Source organism: Candoia aspera, chromosome 1 (assembly GCF_035149785.1).
Source record: "Candoia aspera isolate rCanAsp1 chromosome 1, rCanAsp1.hap2, whole genome shotgun sequence".
NCBI classification, from domain to species: Eukaryota; Metazoa; Chordata; class Lepidosauria; order Squamata; family Boidae; genus Candoia; species Candoia aspera.
In genome coordinates, this window is record NC_086153.1 from 306849557 (window position 1) to 306876650 (window position 27094).

At 39.5% G+C, this 27094-nt stretch overlaps 1 protein-coding gene across 1 annotated transcript in view; it reads right to left on the reverse strand.

Moving 5' to 3' along the window:
- The window catches only part of PRIMA1 (proline rich membrane anchor 1), a 66286-nt gene extending 39808 nt beyond the window's left edge, over nucleotides 1–26478 (reverse strand). The window contains exons 1-2 of the mRNA XM_063293717.1: nucleotides 26346–26478; nucleotides 3017–3164 (exon numbers count right to left, since the gene is read on the reverse strand). Coding sequence (XP_063149787.1) covers nucleotides 3017–3164; nucleotides 26346–26441 — 244 coding nt within the window. The 5' untranslated portion in view covers nucleotides 26442–26478. The remainder of the gene's footprint in view (nucleotides 1–3016; nucleotides 3165–26345) is intronic.
- Between the last annotated feature and the right edge of the window lie 616 nt (nucleotides 26479–27094).

Below are 27094 nucleotides of genomic sequence, written 5' to 3' on the forward strand. Positions count from 1 at the left end.
TAAGTCTGACAGCTCTATGCAGAAGCAAATGTAGCAATCAGGGACAATAATACTCTCTTTCTTACTATGCTAATCTGACACCAAAAAGAGGACAACCGTTTTCCATAGTAGGAAAGATAATTCCCACTTCATCTGTGTTGGAACTCCACCCAATTACATATGCAAATAAATTCTGGTTTAGCTGTTTTGCACTGCAGCCTCCCTTTGGAATTTTTATTGAAGTACAGCCACTTTGAGTTGAACACAGAAATATCCTGGGAGGCTGAGATTGTCTCCCACTGATTTCTCAATGTTGCTATTTTGATACTAGATTTACGCACATGTATTCTTCTGTACATTGACTGTTGGAGTGAACAGTCTAGTAAACAGAAATTCAGGTTTCTAAAGACTTCAAACACTTTTTCTTTTATGTCTCCATATAATTTAAATACTTAGATTTTCCAGTTCTGACAATTAGCAATGCTATATCTTGTAGATGGTAAAAAATATGTAACCAATATTTTAAAGAAGAGGTTTATTGGAATTTCACAATAAAATATTGCAGTCTACCATATGACTATATAAGCATGTCATTTAAAATCTGTGAAAGGAAAGGCATTCTGCAGGATCCTGGCTGTAGAATTCTCTCTTAGGATCTCACAGAATTTTTAAAAATTGGAGGTTGAGACAAGCTCTTCTTAAACAATTCAATGGCTTGTAATAGCTGGTATACAGAGGATATCATGGTATATTATCACTGTATACTTTCACTGGCTAAATTATCAAAAAGGATATAACACAAAACCAAGGAACAAATCATGATTCAAGTTGAAAGTAAGTAATGATATCATTAAACTTAGACACTTGGGCCTTGCAGTATAGAACAGACTGAATGAGTCCCAGAGGCAGGCAGCAAAAATGTACTGAAGAAAGGACTGAACCAGTCACATACTTTAAATCCCAAACTCTCCCAAACGTGAATGACAATCATCTAAACCATTCAGAGGTTTCCTGAATAGAACAGGCCTTTTTGCTTGTTTTTTTTTAAAGACCAGTTCAGTGTTCCTGAGGCTAATAAGCAGCTGAATATTACATCAGCTACAGTATTGACCTATAATTTGCCTAGGTAGACGATACTATTTACACAAAGCTAAAAGTAATGGGTCACCTCATACTTTAAGACTTGGATAAACATCCCAAATTGTTTGTTTGTTTGGGTTTATGTGCCGCTTTAATCCAGAAGGACTCTGAGCAGCTTCCATTCCCCTCTTACAGTATGAAAGTTAAAAATCAGAATAAACAACATAATAAGTTGCACTTGCAATTATAAAACCTTCAGCACTGAGGAACAATTAAGCATCAAGCAAACATACAGTACAAACAAAAAATACTACACGTAATAGTTCCATTCCAGAGCTCTCTTAAAAAGCCAAGTATTAATGGGAGTTTGTCTGATCTTGGGAGACATGTTGTTCCAAAGAAGAGGTGGTTAGAATTGAGAAGGCTGTACTCCATGGCCCCTGGAGACAACAATCCCTAAGAGAACCAGGGAGAGCCTACCCTTCCTGACAGGCCCACAACTAGGGTTTGTGTCAAACATGGATTCTGTGCCCATTTTGGCACCTCCCCCAGCGCGGCACCTGGGGCACATGCCCCGCTTGCCCCCCATAGTTGCAGCCCTGCTTCCTGACCTTATCACATGGGCATAAACCACCAGAAGAATGTGGTCCTGTGGATATCCAGGTCCTTTAAACATGAGAACCAGCATTTTGAATCACACCCAGAAGCCAACTAATATGCAGTGGGGCTCTCAAAGTAGAGAGGTTATATAAAGGAACTTTGATACTTCCATCACTATTTGAGCAGACCATTTGGAGCTTCTGGGTGATCTTCAAGGACAATCTAATGTAAAGCTAATTGTAATAATCCAAATGGGTGGTGACTAAGACATGAGTGACTATAAGGAGGTCCTCCCAATTCAACAATCGTCTTAACTGGTGCACCAGATATAACTGTACAAAAGCCCTCTTGGCCACAGTTGCCACTCATGCTTTGAGCAGGAGCTGTCAGTCCAAAAGGACTGCCAGGTTACAAACCAGTTCTGCCCAACTGCAAACCTATCCAGAACCAAATAAGGAATATCCCTGGAAAAGGATGGTTTCCTTACTCACAACCTCCTGGTCTTGCTGGAATTAAGCCTGAGCCTATTGTGCCTCATCCAGACCCTAGCAGTCTAGAAACCTGGATAGGACCTCTATCACATCTCCTATTTGGCTCAAGGTCATGATATATAACTGGGTATCATTTACATACTGATGATACCTTATCCCATGCCAACAGATGGCCTCCCTTAGCAGCTTCATGTCAATGTTGAGTAGGAGAGGTGAGAGTGCTGAGCCCTGTTGCATCTTACAACAGAGGACTGAAAGTTATAATCTATCTACCCCACTACCACTAGCTGGAACTTCTCTCTCAGAAAGGAGAGGGCCTCTGTAAAATAGTGCCTTCTACTTCCTAATGCTTGGAAGCAGTCCAGGAGAAAAACAATCTCAAAAGCCACTGTGAGATTCAGCAGGACCAGAAGAGCTGAATTAATCCTATCTGGGTACTGCCACAAGTCATGCAGGGCTGAAATTTGACTTGAAAGGGTTTAGATAATCTATTTCCTTCAGGAGTCTCATGTGGATGCAGGTGCATTCACACCCAAAGTTATGTGTAAAATTAAGTTTGATAGAATATAAATTGGGGAAACTATAAATTTATTTACATGCTAGATCATGACACACTCATTACATACCAATCTGACCATATGGTAATATTCAAGGACTTGCATGTTAATCAGTTACTTTAAGGAAACAACCGTAAACAATGAGAATTTGTATGAGTCAATATTATTTTCCCATTCTCCATTAGAAAAAATATTACCACCCACCCATTAGAAAAATATTACCACCTATCCAATCAGTGATTTCATATTCTTCTAGATGCCCCTATGCTTTTCTGGACATTTAGAGAAGTAGTGGTAATCTATACTTACATGAGATCCCAAGCAACCTTGGTGGTGGTGGAGGTGGTGGTGGTGGTGGTAATGGAGGTGGTCTGCATTGGCAGATATGTTGGCAACTATCTGTAGCTTTCTCTACTACAGGCTTAGAACATGACTTCTGGAGCTCGCCCTGAGTAATCTGCAAAGGAAGAACAACAATTATTCAACTGATTGTCTCTCTTCAACACTTAAACGATCAATTCTAAAATGTCTAGTAACTTAGCAATTCATTCCTTGTTTTTTGGATGCACAGTGCCTGCAAGCACACCATGTGAAGCTTCTATCCTCTAAATTCAAACAATTTGTGGGGAAGTAGAACAGCCTCCTTTTCGTTTCTTTTTAAGCTCTTCATAATGTTCCCGACTGTCTCTCTTTGCTTTTATTTCCTAGCATAGAAGAAGTCATTTATGCAATTAGCAACTAGGTAAATGGCAGGCATAGTCTTCTGATCTGAATCAGGATGGGGTTTGGGGTGGGAAATAGACTCTAACCCTTCATCTCCCCTGCAGCCCCAGTCTGGACCAAGCTGCTTGCATTTGCCACTGGGGGTGGGGGGTGAGGGGTGGGGAGAGCTACTTGCTGCATGGCTTCATATCCAATTTGGCCTGTACATTTTCTGTTGCCCTAACTTTTGCTCTAAAATAGTTTCCACCAATTTTCTGTTTTTTTATGCTCAGGTTTGCCACCCTAAGTATCTGATGTGCTCTACTATCTTTCGCATTTTCATTTAAAGACCATTATGTTTTTGTTTAATTCCATACCCTTCATCCTGAAGCCCAGCCAAGACATTTGTGAATACTCACTAGATTCAAATGCAATGCAAACCAATGCTTTATGTAAACGGCTTAAAAGAACAACTCCAGAACCTGGCTGATATAGACTCTAGCTGGATGTTATGGAAGGCTGAGATCATCCCAGCAATGCCTACTAGGGATTTCATAGTCCCCTTGTCTTAAGATGTCACTGAATCAAACACAAAGAACAAGTCTGACTATTACTTGATCTGGTTTTTGCCTTTAAAAAACATTAGATTTTTTTTCAGAATACAAATTACAAAAAGATTGAAATAACACCTAAATACACATTAAAAAGCACAATTAAATGAAATTTTATTATCTTTAAACTTAATGAAAAAATAATAGAAACAAAAAAAAAAGATTGAAAAAAACCAAACAAACTAAAAATTGCTTTGTCTTGGATAAGGCAGTAGAGATCTGGTAATGGGGAGGAGGAATTTAAAGTTACCCCATTATCATGGTCAGAGCATCATCTGGTGAAATTTTTGTTTCACAGCATTCATTCCCTCCTGTGAAGAAGGGAATCCATTAGCAGTCTGAAGTACAATGAATTCTTGCATGCAAGATCAGGGAAATGAGCTGTCATGGCCTTTGGTATGATATGGAATGCTGAACCCTGATGAGTAATCGCAGATTCATAGAATCATGGCACTGGATTGGGTCATTAGGCCATCAAATCTAACCTTCTGATCAATGAAAGAATTCAAATCAAAGCTTCTCAGACAGATGGCTTGAACACATCCAGTGACGTGTATCTTATTCTTGGTCTGGAAGTTGCAACTAATGAGAAATGTGTATGGAGGTTGTTAAGTGGGGTACTTGGCTATGCACATATTACAAGAGTGTTGGAACTATGATAGTGGATTTCTATTGGCTATTGAACAAGTGGTCCTGCTTATGGTATATACAGTTCTGAACAACCAAGACCAGGACAACTGACATATGACCGTCCCTGTTATATACTGTACCTAGATAATACCCAAAATGATCAGCAGTGCAACTTGCATGTTACCATGTTGTGGTTACTTATAAGCAGGCCTTCTCTGCAGTGGTGCTCACTCTCTGAAATACTCCCTTTTGATACCATTATATCTTTAAGATATATATTGAAGACTTTCTCCTATGCCTTTCCTGTATAAATATTACAGATTCATTCTTCTTTTTCCCAGCCTGTTTAATATTTATGTTTTTATGTAAACTATTTTAATATCAGTTATTTTTAACTTGTTATGATTATATTTGTTGCACTTTATTTCTTTTTCTTTTTCTTATTTATGCACTGCTTTGGAGTGTGTTTGTGTGTCTATATATATTTATATAGAATATATATAGAAAACGGATTAAAATATACTAATAAAATGTATATTGTTATTAAAATGTACTATATGTACTCACGTATAAGCCCATTCGCAGATAAGCTGCCCCTTGGATTTTTAATTAAAATACCATAAAAAATGCACCACCCATGGATAAGCTGACCCACATTTCTCATGGCAGTTTGGTTAAAAATTGGAGGATCTGCTTATCCACAAATGGGCTTATCCATGAGTTTATACAGGATATACAGGTACTTTTAAAAAGTACCATATATACTAGTGAATAAGCCCATCCATGGAGAAGCCAAACCCAATTTTTTGGGTGTGTTTTGGCACCTAAAATCCTTAGTTTATCCACAAGTATATATGGTAAGTAAAAAGTATGTTTTAATAAAAATACATACAAAAAGTTAATAGCAGGTCCTATTTTAAATGGAGCAGAGTTACTTCTCAGTCAACAATATTTTACCTAAATAATGCTTGTTGTAACACATTCACATATCACCTAGAAAGAAATGAAAAATGCTTTCCTCCATACTAGTCTGAGTATAGGTTCTCACCTATAAATTAACCAAAATTCACACCATGAATCAACTGACATTTTGTAAGTCAGATGGCAAATTTATGGCAGAACTACAGAATCTAGTCCAATGCACTCTTAAGATTATTTTGCTTGTTTGAATGTACTGTGTATATTTGCATATATAAATAACATATTCAGAAGATGTACAACTGGTTAGTGCTGTTTTCATTGCTGTTAAGGTTTTTTAGCCATTCCAGATACAGAGCCTTCTCCAAACTCCCAGCCAATGATACATTTGAAGGATACCACTCTGGGGAAGGCTGTTGTCAATCATCACTCTTCTGGGAAAAGAGACAATCGCAACACAAAGAGAGCCACAATGGATATACAACTTTCAGCAGGGCTTCCTGAAAGTAGAGCAAGAAGCATGATGCACATTCATAAAATTTCTGAAAACAATGGATCTTAATTGCATGCAGAGTTGATCACACCTGTATACCTACACTTACTTCCCTGAGACTAAAACTCATTCAATCTAAATAAAATATTTTTGAATCAACATGTTTAGGAACATAATGTAAGGATCACATGATAATGGGCTTAAGGCTCATCTGTCTTTCTATAGTTTACAATCAATAGCTAAAGTAGTTTATGCACATGCTGCTAAAGTTTATGCTATACCAAATACCATGCATTTGTATGTTACTAAACTGAAGTGTGAAACCAATCGCTTTTCTCAATAGGAGATAGACACATGCATACATATCAACTCAATTTAGACCAAAATTAGTAGAAAAATCGAAGAATAGTATTAGCAATTACTGCTGTGGTCATTTTAGTTAGCTGGTTATATGATTATTATATAATGTTAATCTCCTGAAAAGGAACCATTGTGATTTCTTTGACTTCACTGCTAACAGCAACAAAATTATATATACAGCAGTACATTCCTCTGTTCAAGAAGGAGAAAAAAGAAAGAACACCTAACAAATCCACCAGTACACTAGTACAATGCAAATCATCACATGGCCAGATGCAGGAATTTAAAGCATTCTTTCTTTGATCCCTTGGAGGTAGCATTTTATATCTTAAGTACCTGAGGGAAAGTAGGCAATTTTTTTCTAATGGCCATGCTTAGCTGAACTACAAAGAATCTTGAAACGCCACATGTAAAAATCTTCAGCGCTTTAAATAGCATGTTAAAGCCTATTAATAACCACATGGAAACCAAATTTATTCATAAAGAGTGTGCCAGCCCTTCTCTTAAGGTAAATAAAAAAGCTATTTCATTAGGGAGTCCTCAAGAACTCTGAAGGACTGTAATACTGTTATATAATACTGTTCATCTCTTAACCAATAAAAAAAAAAAGGAACAAGCCACACATTCATGTCAGATATGTTATTGTTAATTTTAACGATAATTCAGGGGTTTTTTTTTTGTTTATTCGTTTAGTCGCTTCCGACTCTTCGTGACTACATGGACCAGCCCACACCAGAGCTTCCTGTCAGTCATCAACACCCCCAGCTCCCCCAGGGACGAGTCCATCACCTCTAGAATACCATCCATCCATCTTGCCCTTGGTCGGCACCTCTTCCTTTTGCCTTCCACTCTCCCTAGCATCAGCACCTTCTCCAGGGTGTCCTGTCTTCTCATTATGTGGCCAAAGTATTTCAGTTTGGCCTTTAATATCATTCCCTCAAGTGAGCAGTCTGGCTTTATTTCCTGGAGGATGGACCGGTTTGATCTTCTTGCAGTCCAAGGCACTCTCAGAATTTTCCTCCAACACCACAGTTCAAAAGCATCTGTATTCCTTCTCTCAGCCTTCCTTATGGTCCAGCTCTCACAGCCATATGTTACTACTGGGAACACCATTGCTTTAACTATGCGGACCTTTGTTGTCAGTGTGATGTCTCTGCTCTTTACAATTTTATTGAGATTTGTCATCGTTCTTCTCCCAAGGATTAAGTGTCTTCTGATTTCCTGACTGCAGTCACCATCTGCAGTAATCTTCGCACCTAGAAATACAAAGTCTTTCACTGCTTCTACATTTTCTCCCTCTATTTGCCAGTTATCAATCATGGCTGGTTGCCATAATCTTGGTCTTTTTGAGGTTTAGCTGGAAGCCAGCTTTTGCACTTTCTTCTTTCACATTCATCATAAGGCTCCTCAGTTCCTCTTCACTTTCAGCCATCAGAGTGGTATCATCTGCATATCTGAGATTGTTAATGTTTCTTCCAGCGATTTTAACTCCAGCCTTGGATTCCTCAAGCCCAGCTTGTCGCATGATGTGTTCTGCATACAAGTTGAATAGGTAGGGTGAGAGTATACAACCCTGCCGTACTACTTTCCCAATCTTAAACCAGTCCGTTGTTCCGTGGTCTGTTCTTACTGTTGCTACTTGGTCGTTATACAGATTCTTCAGGAGGCAGACAAGATGACTTGGTATCCCCATACCACTAAGAACTTGCCACAATTTGTTATGGTCCACACAGTCAAAGGCTTTAGAATAGTCAATAAAACAGAAATAGATGTTTTTCTGAAACTCCCTGGCTTTTTCCATTATGCAGTGGATATTGGCAATTTGGTCCCTAGTTCCTCTGCCTTTTCTAAACCCAGCTTGTACATCTGGCAATTCTCGCTCCATGAATTGCTGAAGTCTACCTTGCAGGATCTTGAGCATTACCTTACTGGCATGTGAAATGAGTGCCACTGTTCGATAGTTTGAACATTCTTTAGTGTTTCCCTTTTTTGGTATGGGGATATAAGTTGATTTTTTCCAGTCTGATGGCCATTCTTGTGTTTTCCAAATTTGCTGGCATATAGCATGCATTACCTTGACAGCATCATCTTGCAAGATTTTGAACAGTTCAGCTGGGATGCTGTCGTCTCCTGCTGCCTTGTTATTAGCAATGCTTCTTAAGGCCCATTCAACCTCACTCTTCAGGATGTCTGGCTCTAGCTCACTGACCACACCGTCAAAGCTATCCCCGATATTGTTATCCTTCCTATACAGGTCTTCTGTATATTCTTGCCACCTTTTCTTGATCTCTTCTTCTTCTGTTAGGTCCTTGCCATCTTTGTTTTTGATCATACCCATTTTGGCCTGGAATTTACCTCCGATGTTTCTAATTTTCTGGAAGAGGTCTCTTGTCCTTCCTATTCTATTGTCTTCTTCCACTTCCACGCATTGTCTGTTTAAAAATAATTCCTTATCTCTTCTGGCTAACCTCTGGAATTCTGCATTTAATTGGGCATATCTCCCCCTATCACTGTTGCCTTTTGCTTTCCTTCTTTCTTGGGCTACTTCTAGTGTCTTAGCAGACAGCCATTTTGCCTTCTTGGTTTTCTCTTTCTTTGGGATGTATTTTGTTGCCGCCTCCTGAACAATGTTGCGAACTTCTGTCCATAGTTCTTCTGGGACCCTATCTACTAAGTCCAGTCCCTTAAATCGATTCTTCACCTCCACTGTATATTCCTTAGGAATATTCGTGAGCTCACATCTAGCTGATCTGTGGGTCTTCCCTAATCTCTTTAGTCTGATCCTAAATTGTGCAAGAAGAAGTTCGTGATCGGAACTACAGTCAGCTGCAGGTCTTGTTTTTACCGACTGTATAGATGTCCGCCACCTTTGGCTGCAAAGGATGTAATCAATCTGATTTCGGTGTTGTCCATCTGGTGAAGTCCATGTATAATGCCGTCTCTTAGGTTGTTGGAAGAGAGTGTTTGTTATGCAGAGTGAGTTGTCTTGGCAGAATTCTATCAGCCTATGTCCTGCTTCGTTTTGTTCTCCCAAGCCATGCTTACCTGTAATTCCAGGTGTCATTTGACTGCCCACCTTAGCGTTCCAGTCTCCCATGATGATAATAACATCTCTTTTAGGCGTGTTGTCTTGCAGGTGCTGCAGATTCTCATAGAACTGCTCTACTTCAGCTTCCTCAGCATCTGTGGTTGGGGCGTATATTTGGATCACTGTGATGTTAGATGGCTTGCCCTGAATTCAAATTGAGATCATTCTATCATTTTTTGGATTGTATCCAAGCACTGCTTTAGCCACTTTACTATTAATTATGAAGGCTACTCCATTTCTTCTGTGGTCCTCTTGTCCACAGCAGTAGATCTGGTGGTCATTTGATGTGAAGTGGCCCATTCCAGTCCATTTCAGTTCACTGACGCCCAAAATGTCTATCTTTAATCTTGACAGCTCACCAATAACCACATCCAATTTGCCCTGGCTCATAGATCTTACATTTCAGGTTCCAGTGGTGTGTTGATCCTTAGAACATCGGATTCGCCGTTCACCACCAGCACCGTCGGCCGCTAGCCATCCTTTCGGCTTTGAGCTAGCTGCGGCATCACGTCTGGGGCTAGTTGAACTCATCCTCTGTTCCTCCCCAGTAGCATTTTGACCATCTTCCGACCTGGGGGTCTCATCTTCCGATGGTATACCGACATATCTCTGGTTGTACTGATCCATTTAGTTTTCACGGCAAGAATACTGGGGTGGGTTGCCATTACCTTCCCCAGGGATTGCATTTAGTCTGACCTCTCTGTCATGACCTTCCCGTCTTGGGTGGCCCTTCACGGTTTAGCTCATAGCATCATTGAGGTGCTCAAGCTCCAGCACCACGACAAGGTAATGATCCTTCGCTGAAATAGGTGTACTGAATAACACTCCTGCTAGTCTTTTTTGCCCTATCCCTTATCCAGACTCCTATAAATATGAAAATAAATGGATTAAAAACCTTAGTCCTACCTCTTTGGTGATGCCATCAGTTCACTATCATGTCCCTACAAATATTGCAGACTGAAAAATAAATACAACAGAAGGTTTATTCCTAGGTGCAAAATGGTTCTTCACTTTTGATGTAGGAAGCTGGGAGCAGAAATCCAAGGTCCAATTTCCCTCCCTAAGAGTGAGCTTCTCTTCCTACCTTGGTGGGGAAGATCCACATGATCCTATATTCCATGCTGCACAAGCTATAAAACGTAGCCCCAGTGATAGAATACTTTAAAAATATAACTATTTTAAATATTTTTAGTGAAGCAGCTGATAAAACGCTTTTAAGTAAATGAGGCATTCCGAATCAGCATACTTAATGTCATTCAAATAGGAAAAATGAAGACAACAAAACCACATATTACCCTTTTACAAACAAAAACAATTTTTTAAAAGTCAGAGCACTATAGTCCATTATAATCCTCTATAACAAGCAGAGATATTCCATCATTTGGACACAGACCAGATTCTCTGAGATGTTTTTAGATGAAAGTTGCCAGGGAATGAACTCTCTAGAGAGAGCTTGCTTAATAAAGGCAAATATAGCAAGCAGGTTATGCAGACAGTAAGGACTAGATAGCCATGAAGAAAGCCCCTGAAGTAAACTGCAGTAACATTATTGACTGGCACAACCACAAATCTAAGCTTGTCAGAACTTGTTCTTACCTACAGATAATGAGAGAAGGTCTATAAAGAACTTAGGTGCTATGAATTTTCCAGAAGAGCAATGTGCACATGACATAATGCAGCCTTGCCTGGTTATTCATAATTAATTATATGAATATTAAATGAATATGTATACAGTACTGGAAACATATATTGTATATTCTGCTTTGGTTTCTATCCAAGGGCCTTTTCCCTTTCTGGAGAAATGCCTGATGATCATCACCTCCCTGCCCCCCCCTTTTTTTTTAATAAAGATGCACTTTGTTAACTCCAGCTTGTTGCTTCTTTCACATGGGATATTCCCCAACAGCATCACATAGATGAATATGCTTTACCATTGGCTATGGATATTTGATAAGTAGCTTATTAGAAGAAGGGATGAAGTACTGGCCTGGTTGACTAATAATGCTGAGCCATTAAAAATTAATCACACAGGACTATTTTTTACAGCACTAAGCCATTGTAAGTGGATCGATTCATCATGCTAAGCAAAAACAACAGCAACATACAAGACGCATGATCAACAACAGACAAATATCTTGCAGTGTAAATCTTAGAAATGATGGAAAATGCAAGGTTTATAGTGAGATGAAATGTACAGCTTGCATAAAAGCCACTAAACCAATCTGTGCATAACAGTTACAGATAATCCTCAGTTAATGTGGTAATTGGGATCAGAATTTCCATCGCTAAGCAACGTGGTCGTAAAGTGTGATGTCACATGAACGCATCACTTAGCAACAGCAATCCTGTTTGCCATTGTCAACCAAATCCCACCTGGTCGTTAGGTGACAATCTACCTGATTGAAGCCATTCCCAGCCTGGTTCCTCCCAGCCCCAAGCCTTGTTAAGGTAAGGGACTGCCTCCACTTCAACTCCCCACACCTGCCTATTTCCCCCACCCCCCATCTCTGTCCTTTTGGCCACCCTGCACTCCACTGCCTCTGCCATCCTGTGTTCTGCTGGTCCTGTCACCCCTGCTGCCCTGTGCTCTGCTGGCCCTGCCTCTCTGCTGCCCCAGCTGATCTTCACCATCTTCTTCCTCCCAGTGCTGACAAGGCGTGGCCAGCCTGGCTCTCTGTGAGGCAGCTGCTGGCCAACACCAGGCCTTCTTCCTGAGGCCATGTGCTCCCTTGTCCAAACTGAGCACAGCCTCGTCTATATTGCATGCAGCCTTCCAAAGTCTCGCAAAGGGCCAGGCTGGGTGTACCTTGCCAGCAGCGGGTAGAATAAGCCTTCCAAAGGGAAGGCCGCACACAATTTGGAAAAGGCCACATGTGATTTGGACAAGGGCGCACATAGCCTTGGGAAGAAGGCCTGGCACAGCCAGCAGCTGCCTCACAATGGGCCAGGCTGGGTACACCTCAGCAGCAGCAGGAGGAAGAAGACAGTGAAGGTCAGCTGGGGGTGGCAGAGTCAGCAAAGCGCAGGGTAGCCAAAAGGGCAGAGATGGGAGGGAGATAGGTGAGTGGGGGCAGTTGAAGTGCCCCTGCGGTCCTAGGTGCAGGCGTGCTGCCAAGCGCCCAAATTTTGATCAGATGATTGCAGGGGCACTACAACAGCTGTAACTTCGGGGACCGGGTGTAACTACCATTCATTCAGCGCTGCTGTGACTTCGAACAGTTGTTGAACCAATGATCGTTAGCTGACGACTAGTGATGATAAGATTTCAAAATAAAGAACATAGAAGTTACCTCAAATACTGGCATATATTACCTCACACAGAAGGTCAAGGTTTGGTCTCTCTTGTTCCAGAATGCAGGAAAGTGAACAATCATGTTACATTAAAAAAAGGCAGATTCTGACTGAATGTAGAATAAACTACCTGCCATTGGGAAGCATTCAGCAATGAAGCCAGTTACCCCAAGAGGTAGTAGAGTCCCCTTCACCTGTGTTTAAGGAGAGGCTAAAGAGCCATCTGTCTGGGATTCTTTAATATGGATTCCTACACTGACCAGGTGGTTGGACTTGATGGCCTAACTGACCGTTTCCAACTCTATAATCTTATGTATATGCAAAATCAGTTTCTGCTAATTTTTAAACAGTGAAAAAAACTGTGTGGGCTTCTTTATTCAGAACTGAATATATGATATTACTAGAAAATCTGACCAAGCATGATGACTCATAGGATATATCACTGCTCGTTTCTTTCCCTCATGCCCACACAAGATGTCTCCAGTTTTGGCAGATTAGAAGGCCACAGAGCATTGCCATCTAATGAAAGATTTTACTAAATATAGGTCTGTTCCAAATCATATAGTTCATTTTGACTATTAATGTCTAACAGCCAATATTTGACTAGCATACATTTAGCTTACTGCTAAAACAAAAATTCTTTTGCGTGAAGTCACAACTGTGTGTTTAGCTGCTGACTAGAATTTGCTCCCTAGATGTTTTTGTGACATTTCTTGTCAGAGGAAACAATACTGAACTTGTTCTATTGCTCTGTCCTGACAGAAATCCTTTATTCTGAATCTCATGGCCCTCCATAATATATTAATGTTACCAGCTGATGACAGTATAGATTCTGATGTTCTGTAAACACTTTTATTTATTGCAATATTTTAAATGAATGTGCTTTGTAATATCTAATATCAATCAAGGCCAATGCCACATTCTGTCAAAGATTCTCTGTTTAAAATGAAGCTGAAAGTAAGTGTATAAAATAAACTAATCACTTACTGTCTGGGTTGTCTACAATATGGTAGTAAATTAGCAGATTATTTAAAAAGGGGAGGGGGGTGTTAGAAACCCAATAGTTTTTTTTCCTCTTTTTCCTTTTTCTTCAATTATTTTTGGTATTTAACCTTTAATAAATTTGTTTTATTTTGTTTTTCTTATTTTTTCTTTTTATTCCTTTTATTAACTATATATAACTATATATATATATATAACTATATATATATATATATATATATATATATATATAAAATCATCTCTCTCTATATATATATAGAAAGAGAGAGAGACAGAGAGAGAGAGAACATATATAACGTACATTAAGCAACTGTATAACCAAGACTGAAATCTTTATTGTACAACAATTACTTTGTTTAAAAGGTTTCTTTTTTTCTTCTTAATACTATATTAGACTTTTTCTTATGTGAAAAAGTCTAATTATGTTATGGTTGTAATAGTGATATCCTACACTGTAATTAGTGAACTGAAATGGACTGGAATGGGCCACTTCACATCAAATGATCACCAGATCTACTACTGTGGACAAGAGGACCACAGAAGAAATGGAGTAGCCTTCATAATTAATAGTCAAGTGGCTAAAGCAGTGCTTGGATACAACCCAAAAAACGACAGAATGATCTCAATTTGAATTCAGGGCAAGCCATCTAACATCACAGTGATCCAAATATACGCCCCAACCACAAATGCTGAAGAAGCTGAAGTAGAGCAGTTCTATGAGGATCTGCAGCACCTACTGGACAACACGCCTAAAAGAGATGTTATTTTCATCACAGGAGACTGGAATGCTAAGGTGGGCAGTCAAATGACACCTGGAATTACAGGTAAGTATGGCCTGGGAGAACAAAATGAAGCAGGACATAGGCTGATAGAATTTTGCCAAGACAATTCACTCTGCATAACAAACACTCTCTTCCAACAACCTAAGAGACGGCTTTATACATGGACTTCACCAGATGGACAACACCGAAATCAGATTGATTACATCCTTTGCAGCCAAAGGTGGCGGACATCTGTACAGTCAGTAAAAACAAGGCCTGGAGCTGACTGTAGTTCAGATCACAAACTTCTTCTTGCACAATTTAGGATCAGACTAAAGAGATTAGGGAAGACCCACAGATCAGCTAGATATGAGCTCACTAATATTCCTAAGGAATATGCAGTGGAGGTGAAGAATCGATTTAAGGGACTGGACTTAGTAGATAGAGTCCCGGAAGAACTCTGGACAGAAGTTGGCAGCATTGTTCAGGAGGCGGCAACAAAATACATCCCAAAGAAAGAGAAAACCAAGAAGGCAAAATGGCTGTCTGCTGAGACACTAGAAGTAGCCCAAGAAAGAAGGAAAGCAAAAGGCAACAGTGATAGGGGGAGATATGCCCAATTAAATGCAAAAATCCAGAGGTTAGCCAGAAGAGATAAGGAATTATTTTTAAACAAGCAATGCGCGGAAGTGGAAGAAGACAATAGAATAGGAAGGACAAGAGACCTCTTCCAGAAAATTAGAAACATTGGAAGTAAATTCCAGGCCAAAATGGGTATGATCAAAAACAAAGATGGCAAGGACCTAACAGAAGAAGAAGAGATCAAGAAAAGGTGGCAAGAATATACAGAAGACCTGTATAGGAAGGATAACAATATCGGGGATAGCTTTGATGGTGTGGTCAGTGAGCTAGAGCCAGACATCCTGAAGAGTGAGGTTGAGTGGGCCTTAAGAAGCATTGCTAATAACAAGGCAGCAGGAGACGACGGCATCCCAGCTGAACTGTTCAAAATCTTGCAAGATGATGCTGTCAAGGTAATGCATGCTATATGCCAGCAAATTTGGAAAACACAAGAATGGCCATCAGATTGGAAAAAATCAACTTATATCCCCATACCAAAAAAGGGAAACACTAAAGAATGTTCAAACTATCGAACAGTGGCACTCATTTCACATGCCAGTAAGGTAATGCTCAAGATCCTGCAAGGTAGACTTCAGCAGTTCATGGAGCGAGAATTGCCAGATGTACAAGCTGGGTTTAGAAAAGGCAGAGGAACTAGAGACCAAATTGCCAATATCCGCTGGATAATGGAAAAAGCCAGGGAGTTTCAGAAAAACATCTATTTATGTTTTATTGACTATTCTAAAGCCTTTGACTGTGTGGACCATAACAAATTGTGGCAAGTTCTTAGTGGTATGGGGATACCAAGTCATCTTGTCTGCCTCCTGAAGAATCTGTATAACGACCAAGTAGCAACAGTAAGAACAGACCACGGAACAACGGACTGGTTTAAGATTGGGAAAGGAGTACGGCAGGGCTGTATACTCTCACCCTACCTATTCAACTTGTATGCAGAACACATCATGCGACAAGCTGGGCTTGAGGAATCCAAGGCTGGAGTTAAAATCGCTGGAAGAAACATTAACAATCTCAGATATGCAGATGATACCACTTTGATGGCTGAAAGTGAAGAGGAACTGAGGAGCTTTATGATGAAGGTGAAAGAAGAAAGTGCAGAAGCTGGCTTGCAGCTAAACCTCAAAAAAACCAAGATTATGGCAACCAGCTTGATTGATAACTGGCAAATAGAGGGAGAAAATGTAGAAGCAGCGAAAGACTTTGTATTCCTAGGTGCAAAGATTACTGCAGATGCTGACTGCAGTCAGGAAATCAGAAGACGCTTAATCCTTGGGAGAAGAGCAATGACCAATCTCGATAAAATAGTAAAGAGCAGAGACATCACACTGACAACAAAGGTCCGCATAGTTAAAGCAATGATATTCCCCATAGTAACATATGGCTGCGAGAGCTGGACCATAAGGAAGGCTGAGAGAAGGAAGATAGATGCTTTTGAACTGTGGTATTGGAGGAAAATTCTGAGAGTGCCTTGGACTGCAAGAAGATCCAACCAGTCCATCCTCCAGGAAATAAAGTCAGACTGCTCACTTGAGGGAATGATATTAAAGGCCAAACTGAAATACTTTGGCCACATAATGAGAAGACAGGACACCCTGGAGAAGATGCTGATGCTAGGGAGAGTGGAAGGCAAAAGGAAGGGGGGCTGACCAAGGGCAAGATGGATGGATGATATTCTAGAGGTGACGGACTCGTCCCTGGGGGAGCTGGGGGTGTTGATGACCGACAGGAAGCTCTAGCGTGGGCTGGTCCATGAAGTCACGAAGAGTCGGAAGCGACTAAACGAATAAACAACAACAAAACACTGTAATTAACACTGACAGAATATTTCTCCTTTTTCTTTATATTTAATACTCTAAGTCAGTGTTTGAAAAAAAAATTTCTCTCAGGATCCCTTCCCACTTTTAAATATTATGGAGGACTCCAAAAGAGCTTTTGTTTATATGGGTCATGTATATTGATATTTACTGTATTAAAAATTAAAATTGACACATTCACCAATGCTTCTCATGATTGTTTGATGGGATTTTAACATTGTATTATTTTTCAACATAGGCTGGCAAATAATTTTGATTTTGCAGACCCCTGAGAGGGTCTTGGGGGGACTCCCAGAGGTCCCAGGACCATGCTTAAAAAAACACCGCTCTAAGTTATCCAACTATTAGAATCTCAAAAACTTTAATTAATACTGTATAAATATCATTGTATTGAAACAATATAATGTAGTAAGACATATAACAATATAATAAAGAGGGAGAAATTAAAAAAAAAAAAACTGAGCATTATATTTGTTTCTGTCATATGTTACTATCAGAATTAATAGCAGTGGATAATCTTATTCTGTTAATGTGCAAAACTCCTTTTAAAACTGGTAGCCATCACTACATGTTGTGGTGGTAAAATCCACTGTTTAACTAGGTACTGTGTGAAGGATCTGTCCTTCGTCTCCTACCCTCCAGCTTTGCTGAATGAACTCAGCCATTTTGAATGTATACCTACCAATGTCTTCCCTTCCACATCGTGCATAACCTTTATCCCTCAGATCTGGTCTCCCTGTCCTCCTCCTTTTCTTAAGCTAAACAGAACGTGCATGGAACTTTCCTGGGTGTTTAGCCATGTCCCTTGGTGGGAGAAGTCAAGTGGGCATCTTCTTCAAAATTACTGCAACTTCTTAGGAGGCTATTCTGAGGCAGATGTCTGCCTTCACCCTCTGCATCACCCACCAGTTACCATTTTGTCCTAGCATCTTTGGTACTGACAAGTTAACTCTTTCATTTGCAATGTTCAGGAAACATTGTTGGAGATGAGCAAGGTTAGTCTATGAGGGCCAAAAATTAGAACGAGCATAGTAGCCCCCTTTCCAACACATTTTATTAAAAGGCATAAGCACCTGACACATCTGATCAAGTGAGCTGCAGCATAGAGTGCTTATGCCTTTTAATAAAATGTGTGAGTCAGAAAGAGGTTACCAGACGCTCCTAATGTTCGGGAGGATTCTGTCATGGAACAGCTCTGTCAATGGCCAGGGCTGTAGGGTACATTTTTAAAAAGTGAACCCATGGCAGGTAATCTGTAATCTACGATTTCATCACATATTAGAATAACTCAGCCAGTATCTGAGGCTGCACACCCAATGTGTCTGCATTTCTCTCAACAAGTTCTTAAAACTCCTGTATTCTGCAATCCTCTCTTCGGATAAACCCTATAACAGATCATTATTAATAGGGTTAATGTAACAGATCATTATTAACAGGGTTAATTATATCTGGTTAGTGTACTGTTGCCAGTGCAGATTAGCTGAAGGAATGACAGTCAGAGAAAATCAAGTGGAAATTCCAACCTGAACTGAAACTCCAAAGTAAAGTGGTGTTTTGAACCATGTAAAATGCCCCAGATTTCAGCAACATAAATTTTGATACTAGAAAGAACAAATATCTCAAGAAGCTTTAAAAAGCAGTCATTATTTATTAACTGATGAGTGCAAATGACAAGAAGCAATGCAATGTGGGGTCAAAAAAATCAAGATGGCATCCATGACTGAACAATTGCGGCAACCATCTTGACTTTTCTCACTCCGCAAACACATCTTCCTCAAAATTCTGATTCTTTTGCCTCAGGGCTAAGTTGTGCCATGAAACTAACTTGAACTTAAGGAAAAGAGAATAGCATTATTCAATCAAGTGCCTCCAAAATGCTTTTCTTCACTCCCAGCTCACTGTTTTCTGTTTGTGTACACAATCTGAACTAGTTATGAAATTAAAGATGTTTTGTATGTACTTTTTACAAAACGTAAGTATCAGCTGCTGCAGTTCTGAGGAAAATTGCTAAAGTAAAGCAGCTCTTTCACATCAATAGAGGATTTTCTTTCAGTGCAGTAACAGGTCCCAGAAGCCATTTTTGTAAGGGAAGGAAGGGGTAAGCTCATTCATTGTTACTCTTTCTGTCTGCTACAGTCCTAACAATTATCTCAGCCTGCAGCTATAATTTGCATTTAAAATGCAAAGACACATTAAAGGCCATGTCCAATACAGCCCTGAAAAGCGGAATAAAGAATGTTATAGGACAATAAAGATTACTTCCACTTGCACATCTGTATCATGCATGAACGTGTCATAAATAGTCAGCAGAAGTTGAACCCAACTCACAGGAAACTCTGGCCTTTTCCTCACTAGTGATTTATAATACCGTATAGCATCATACAACCATTACTTCACTATTATAATTGTAATGAGACCAGCCTTTATATTCTCTCAGTGTTTGCTTGGTGACACTAGAAGATGCTATAAATTATAGTGAGGAAATGACCTTTACTTTTAATGCTACAACACCCCCTCCCCCCATTTCCTCAATGGTAAATATCCTATTTTTTGGGTGTCGATTCCTGAGCAATGACTTACTCAGATTAACGGCATGCTTTCCTTTATAATGGGTGATTGGCAACATGTGGTAGTCCCCATATTAATGACAGCAAATATCAGAAATAGTGTAGTGGTAAAGATGCATTGTAAATAGAGATTATTATGGATGGAAATGATCCAAATGGTGTTTTAAGGGTAGAATGGAAGTGGGATGGTTTGGGGAGGCAAACAATTCCTATTTACATGTTAACCTCCTCCCAACTAGCCTAAATCACCATTTTTTTCCCAGAAAGGATTCAGGCTATTTTTAGAGCCTTGAAGGTAGAAATTTGTCTCCAGGCTTCCATTCTGTTGGGGAATATTCCAAATAAAACAAGCAACAAGCTGAAGAGAGTTAACAAGATGAAGATCATCAAAAAGAAAGACAATCTCCAGAAAGGGATAAAGCCCTTTGGTAGAAATACAAGCAGAATGATTGCACACATGCGCACACACACGTGCGCGCACACACACACTCATTTAACTAATATTCATATAATTAATTATGAAAGCCAGGTTACCTTATCTCAAGAGCACATTGCTCTTTTAGAGGATTCACAGCGCCTGCATCCTTTATAGATGACATTCTCTCATTATCTGTAGATAAGGACCACTTCTGACCAGCTTAGACTAAAGTGGTTGTGCCAACTTAGAACATTACTGCAGTTTACTTATCTAGTTCTTCCTACTACCTGCATAATCTGCTTGCTTCGTATATTTCCCCGTATTACTGTAACAAAGTTCCCTCCATAATTCCTACTCTTAAACCAAAAAGCCCTTCAAGAAGGCCCAAACCAGCCTGAAAACAACTATTTGGGCTCTTTTAGGAGATGGGATAAGAGCAGGAATGGGAGCAGTTTGCCTCACAGAGCCTCTTGCCTCCGCTTGCACCCTTAATTTTGTGTTATATCAGCTGTATACAGAGAGAGAGAGAGAGAGAGAGAGAGAGAGAGAGAGAGAGAGAGAGAGACCAGACTGATGGATATAAAGGGAATGAAATCTGTCCTTTCGGCAAACTTGAGTAGCATGATTTTTGGATGTTTGGGAATGCATTTGGCCAACAAACTGCTTTCTCTTGCTCTAAATCATAATTAAACAAATTTTAGTCATTTATACACCAGCTTGTATGCTATCCCCTTCTAGAAACTATTGGTTGTTCACAATGGGAGCAACAAATTAAAAAAATCTTAACACATAAACTCCAAAGAGGAGTTTATTAACAAATATCAGTTGTAAAGACTCTCATTAAGGCAGTCCAAGCAGTTCAGATCAAGACTGCCTCTAGAGATTTATAGCTCTAGAGATTTATAGGGGAAAGGTATTCCTCAGGAGAAGGGTGTTCCAAAACACTGAGGCTGCCACCAAGAAGCACATCCAGGTCCCCATCTCTTCATGTCATGAAAGGTAGGGACCCTTGCACCTCTTCTTGGGAAAAACACAGGAGACACGTTTGGCCAGGAATGACAGTCTGGAGCCAGTTGATTTATTACGGTTATTAAAAATGAAAGTAAAAGTTTCTACTCTCACTCTTGTGGCTATGTGACAGAAGGACAAAGAAGGGGAAACTTGACAAGCTCAAGGTAACAAGAAGTTTTCTGAAAATGGAAGTGATTATGTTTAGTCTCTCTGCAGCAGCACAGGTACAGTGCATGATCCCAGGTTTATTTGTGTAATTTTATGATATAGTTTAATGATGGGTAGGGAAGGTGAACTGGTGCTTTCTGTATCTTTTGAATTATTGTTCCCAGACTCCAGAAATGATCGCTGTTGTAGGACAATTTTTTTTTTTAAAGGAATCTTCCCACACTGGAAAGTATTGAGTTGCCTACCCCAGTTCAGCCATCTATAAAATTGAAATAACAGCATCACAGAATTGGTGCTTAGGCAAATAAATCTGAATTGCAGAATACAGAATACAGCCATAATATAATGTATTAGTATTGCAGCCACAGCTATTTACTCTCAGGTGCCTTAAGCTCTGGGTTCTGCTGGGAGTGAACTAGGGAGAGCAAAGTGAGTTAGTTCCCTGCTTGCCCTTCTTGTCTTCTATGTAGATTTCCATCCTCATCCTTTCCATGACTGCTTATCACCACTGATTTCTATCTGCACTGTTAGGCTTTGCAATGAAGCGCTGGGAAATCTACCAGTGCACCTTGTCCAAGGCCTCATCAAACTTAGTGCTGGTACTAGTTCTTAGTTATTACCAGCCCAAGGCAGTGGTGCTACATTTTACCATAAAATGAAGCAAGAAAGTCATTCACTGCCCCCTGTTGTTGTTTTTATATTATTATATCAATATAAGAAATTATATACTGCAGGTTTTCCCTGCTGGTAGTTTTAAATGAATTTTCAACTGATATGAATGAACTGAAAATACCATATTTATTTGTCACTAACTGTGAGGATATCATATTTCAAACGGTTCAATATTTCTTATGTTTTTTATTTGCCGAATAACAAATATGTTCTTGACAGAATATGATTTTCATCAAAAGGTATTTGTATAGAGCAGCAAACAAGGGAAGGAGAAGCACCACATACTAAAATTTTTAAAAGGCAGTAGTATCCACATCCCAAGCAACTGTTTTATCTCAGCTGGTTGTGTTAACAGAAGCAAGAAGGAAGTCAAGCAGTTGACTTGCATTTCAACACTCCAAAGGTCTTCAAATTTTATATGAAGTACAGATATTATTTCAGATTTTATAAAGCATGGTGGCTTCTACTACTCAGCTGAAGACAGCAGGAACCCCTTGCAGATTCACCATAGAAAGGTTAGAGCCGGCATTCACAGCCTTGACCCTCTTTTTAATCAACACGTACCCTATTCAAGTGAAACATCTAGAAAATTACACAATCTTATATTGCACTGATCTGAAAGATAGTACTGCTTTGCTACCTCTGGTGGGATAATCTATCATTTAAAATCTACAGAAATCTAGTTCATATACTCATGTTGTACTGGTGGTTAATTTTATTTTGATAGTCCAACATTAAAAAAAATGTTTATGTTGATAAAATCACAGTACTCCACACATCTAATGCAAACACTTTTCTCCCAGGTATACATAAAGGCAAGCCCACATATACATTCCATTAAGGTTATACATTCCATTAAGGTCTATAATATTACCTTGGCATAAAAATAAAGGGTCCTGTGAGCTGAGCTTAATGCCTGTTGATACGGATATCTCAGCATAGTTTTCTTGATAACATGCACATCTGTACATGCATTTTGAGAAGCACAAAAGCAAATAAAATAGACATTGTCCCATATTTTGTACTTTAAAATGCTTTGATTCAACCACCTAATTCAATGTATTATTGTTTTGTATAATGTATATTACCTACGAACCTTATGTAACAGTTGCTTATGTAAGTTATAGCGATTGATTGAAGGGTAGTTGGTTTAAAAAAGCAACTATTTTCTTATAATTACATTTGCCTTGTAAACATGCCCAGTTTTCAATTATGCAAGCTAATTTAGCCACCCAGATTCTAAAGCATCACAGACAGCAAAGTGAGGGTCTTATTGAGCAGTTGGACAGCTGATAGATCTAAAGATCAACAGAGAAAAAGTTAAGCCAAATAATTTAAACACTAAAATGTACAGGCTGCCAAATTTACAAGAGAAGGACAACTCAATTTTCTATGTCCTCTAAGTACTCGGGTTATACTGTAAGTGACCCCATCAAGACCAAGCTGTATCATAAGCAAGGAATTAACTCTAATTAATTGGGCTATACTGCTGCTGTCTGAAATAGATGATTAGTATCCTACTTACTAACAGATACATTCTGAACAGATAGCTACTTTAATATTACTGGTGTTATTAAGAATTAAACACCATCAGCATAACTGCAGCCTTTCCTATTGCCCCTATATGTATTTATAATTATCACTAGTCATCACCACATATAAATATCAAGGTCAAACCACATGGCAAATCCAAACCAGAGAGCTGACAAAGCTGATTCAGTCTGCATTCAATTCACAGTCACATCAGATCTTGTGCCAAACTGCTAATAAAATTAGACTATTTGGAGAAACCTTGTTTTGTACACACTGCCACTATTGTCCTGAGTCTTGGAAAGCCCTCTTCCTGTCAACACAATCAAGGATGAAGTCCTGCTCCAAATGAACAAACTGCATTTTGTAGGCACTAAGCTAAACAGTGCTGAGTATTTAAATATGCTGGAAAAGACTTAGATTCCTTGCATACTGTAACTTGCATCCTTTTCAGTGAGGCAACTACTGCTGTAGTTCTTGAGGCTTGGATTTTGTTTAGAATATTATTTGGGATGGTGCAAGGAAAAGGATAGTACTAGGGGGGATTAACAGTGAATAGTTACCATAAAAACATGAAGGACATGTAGGAATATAATTAAGCACAAATATACAAGCACGGCTGTTCATAAATACAGATAATACCATACTGTCTATGTATGGATTCATGCATCACATGATACTAGAGTTATATAATTATATATCCACAGCCTAAAAACAAAGACTGAATGCCAGAGATGGCTTTATAGATAAATACGTATTTGGAAAGAGCATCATTAGAGTATAAAAGATGTATGATACAGTTAGTTTATTAAACTTTTCCTGATACGGAATTTCCCCAAGTAACACCAACCACAAAGTGAACATAGTGTTTAGTTCAACTATTATAGTTGAATATAAATATGTTTAGTTCAACTATTAAGTATTTTTCCGTTAAATATACAGATCAGTTAGAAAAGACAGAGCAAATGCCAAAATGATTAGATAAGAGATTCCTATGATTTACCCAGAGCTTAAACTCCTAACTGTACTCTCCTTTTGATCATGATAAACTTTAAAACATTTAGAACTTTCTGGGCCAAATCAAACATAACCTGCATTACTTAATTTATCTATCAATGACACAGATTTTCCAGACTTAAACTGTTTTCAGAAACACTTCCCTATCAAGGAAAGCAACTCCACCACTCCACCGAGAACCTCATATTACAATGCAAATGTTAGAAAACCTTTTCAGATAGCAGTTCTAGACTGGATTTGCTTTATCTTATTTCCACTTCTTCCTGACCCCTCTTTCCTTCACTTTGTCTCTTCTTCTTTATACAGTCTATGAACATTTATTTGCAAATAAGTCTAATTCAGTTCGGTTTGTCATTTACAGACAAGTGTGCATAGAGTTGCAGCTGATAAGTTCTTCGAACTTTAGCACCATATAGGCAGCAAGCCTAATTATATTTACTGGAAAGTGTCACTAGGCTCAATGACAATTATGACTGAATAAACCTAATTAGGACATATGCTACTAATTATTTTTTTCCCTTAAAATTAAAGCCAATATTTCCTTAGCCTAAAAGAGAGCCTGTGTAGTGCAGTGGTTGGGATATTGGACTAGGAGCGGGAAGACCCAGGCTGTAATCAACCTCAGCCATAGAAATTCACTAGACCTCTTTGGGGCAGACACACTCTCTCAGCCCAACCTACCTCACAGTGTTGCTGTTGCGGGGCCCAATAGGAGGAGAAAACATGCTCCCTTGAGCTGCTGTACAAAAGGTGGGATATACTGTAAATCTGCATTCCTAACTGCTTTCTATCTCAAAAGGAGTTGGACTATAATCAACAAAGCTGAATTACATGTGACTGTGGCAGGCCTGAAACTTAACATGGGCCTTTCCCATTCAAATGCAAAGCAGCAAATAGAAGGGCAGTTTAAAAAGCCAAGGAACAAGTTAGCAGAGAGAAAATAGAGCTGTCTTCACTGCCAAGAACACAAACCAGACTGATTTCCAGTGCTTCCACTACCAACATCACAGCTTGCATAGGAATATGTGCGAGAAGGTTCAATACACTTCTCCTTACCTGCTCAGGCACATCATCCAAACTTGCTGATACACATGCAGATGGAGCAGACCCTTCTTTGACAGTATAAGACTGATAAGTGTCTTAGGTTCAGACACTTGTTTGTAGCATAAGAACTGGTATTCAACATCCTACTTTCTCTGATACATTAAGTAGGATTTCTACACAAAGCTTTAAGTACACTGATGGAAGAGATGTGGAATAAATCACCTGGGAACTAACAATCAAACTAATAAAAATGTACCTTAACTATCAAGCACTTCAAATCTAGATGAGCATCAAATATTCTGAACCCAATCAGTGATGATTTTGCAAGAGGAAGTGTTTCTTTTCCTTTATTTACAGCTATCTTCAAAACCTATGGCTTCTAAAGTAATAGCCACATTCAGCTGTACTGACAAACATGAAGCTTGTGGCACCTCTAAAACTAACAGACTGATCAAGACTTCAGTGTCCATGAGCTGGAGTCCACTCTATCAGGTGTGCAAAGATATGCCAATGGTGAAATTTTAAGAAGTTCAATAGCAATGAAATCCCAAAAGTGTCTTCTGAGAGACCTGAAAGCAAAGTACCCATGGCCACAGAGACTACAATAACACAACATTGTTAGGGTCACATAACAGCTGATTTGGAGGTCTATCAACCCTTATTAGTCCTGTCTATGGAGTGCAAATAAACTGTACTTATGCTTATTAGCTACCAGTACAGGTGTTTGTACCTGCCCTCTGAAACAAGTGTACTTTGCTGCCAAAGTAACTTCATCAGGTCTTCATGAGTAGTTTGCAAAGTACTTTTTTGCAGAAGTTGATGCTGCTTTGAGAACTCAGTCACGAACGAAGCCTGAGAAATGCACCCTGGCAAGAGAAGAAAAAAAATGGTTCTTCTATTACCTGAATGAAGCCCCACATGGGATGGAGCGTCCAGTGTAGCAGCAAAGAAGGCCAGAAGCACTGAAGGAAGAGCAGGACTTCTCGGACTAGCATCATGGCTCTGGAGGAAATGGGAGCTCCTTCTCACAATCTGGGTAACTGGAGAAAGAAATCAGACAGCAAGGGTGCTTTAATGCACCCCATTCCCACCATACATGGTGCCTCTGCCTGCCTCCTTCCCCCCACATGGCAAGCTCAAATTTATATGGTCAGTGGAAGAGGGGGGTAAGTAGCCTGTTTCTCCAAAGAAAGTAATGGTCAAAGCAGTCCTCTAACTTAACAAGAAACAGGATAAAAACATATGGCTTGGAGGTACACTTGCTCTGTGAAGGGAAAGCCTTCATTCAAAATGAAACTTCCCATTAGGCAGGCACACTTCATCTCCCACGAGCTGTATATTATTAAGCAAAACTGTCACCCAGTAAAACTGTATAACGCAAACAGGAGCTTCTTCCACCCCGCCCCGGTTTAGGATCGTTGGCGACAAACGAGATCCTCAAGGACTCAGAAGAGAATTGATGATGCAGAAGGAGGAACGCCAGCTATTCAGCCAAGAGGAAACCCAGTTTTCTGCTTCTACCGCGGCGATCGCTTTTTAGGCGTTCTTAAATTAATAAATGACATTTTAAAAAATTCCCTTACCTGGAGGGCGGAATGGGCCGCGTCTCGAGAGGAAGAGGCCGTCACTGCGCTTCCTTTTACATAGTGGA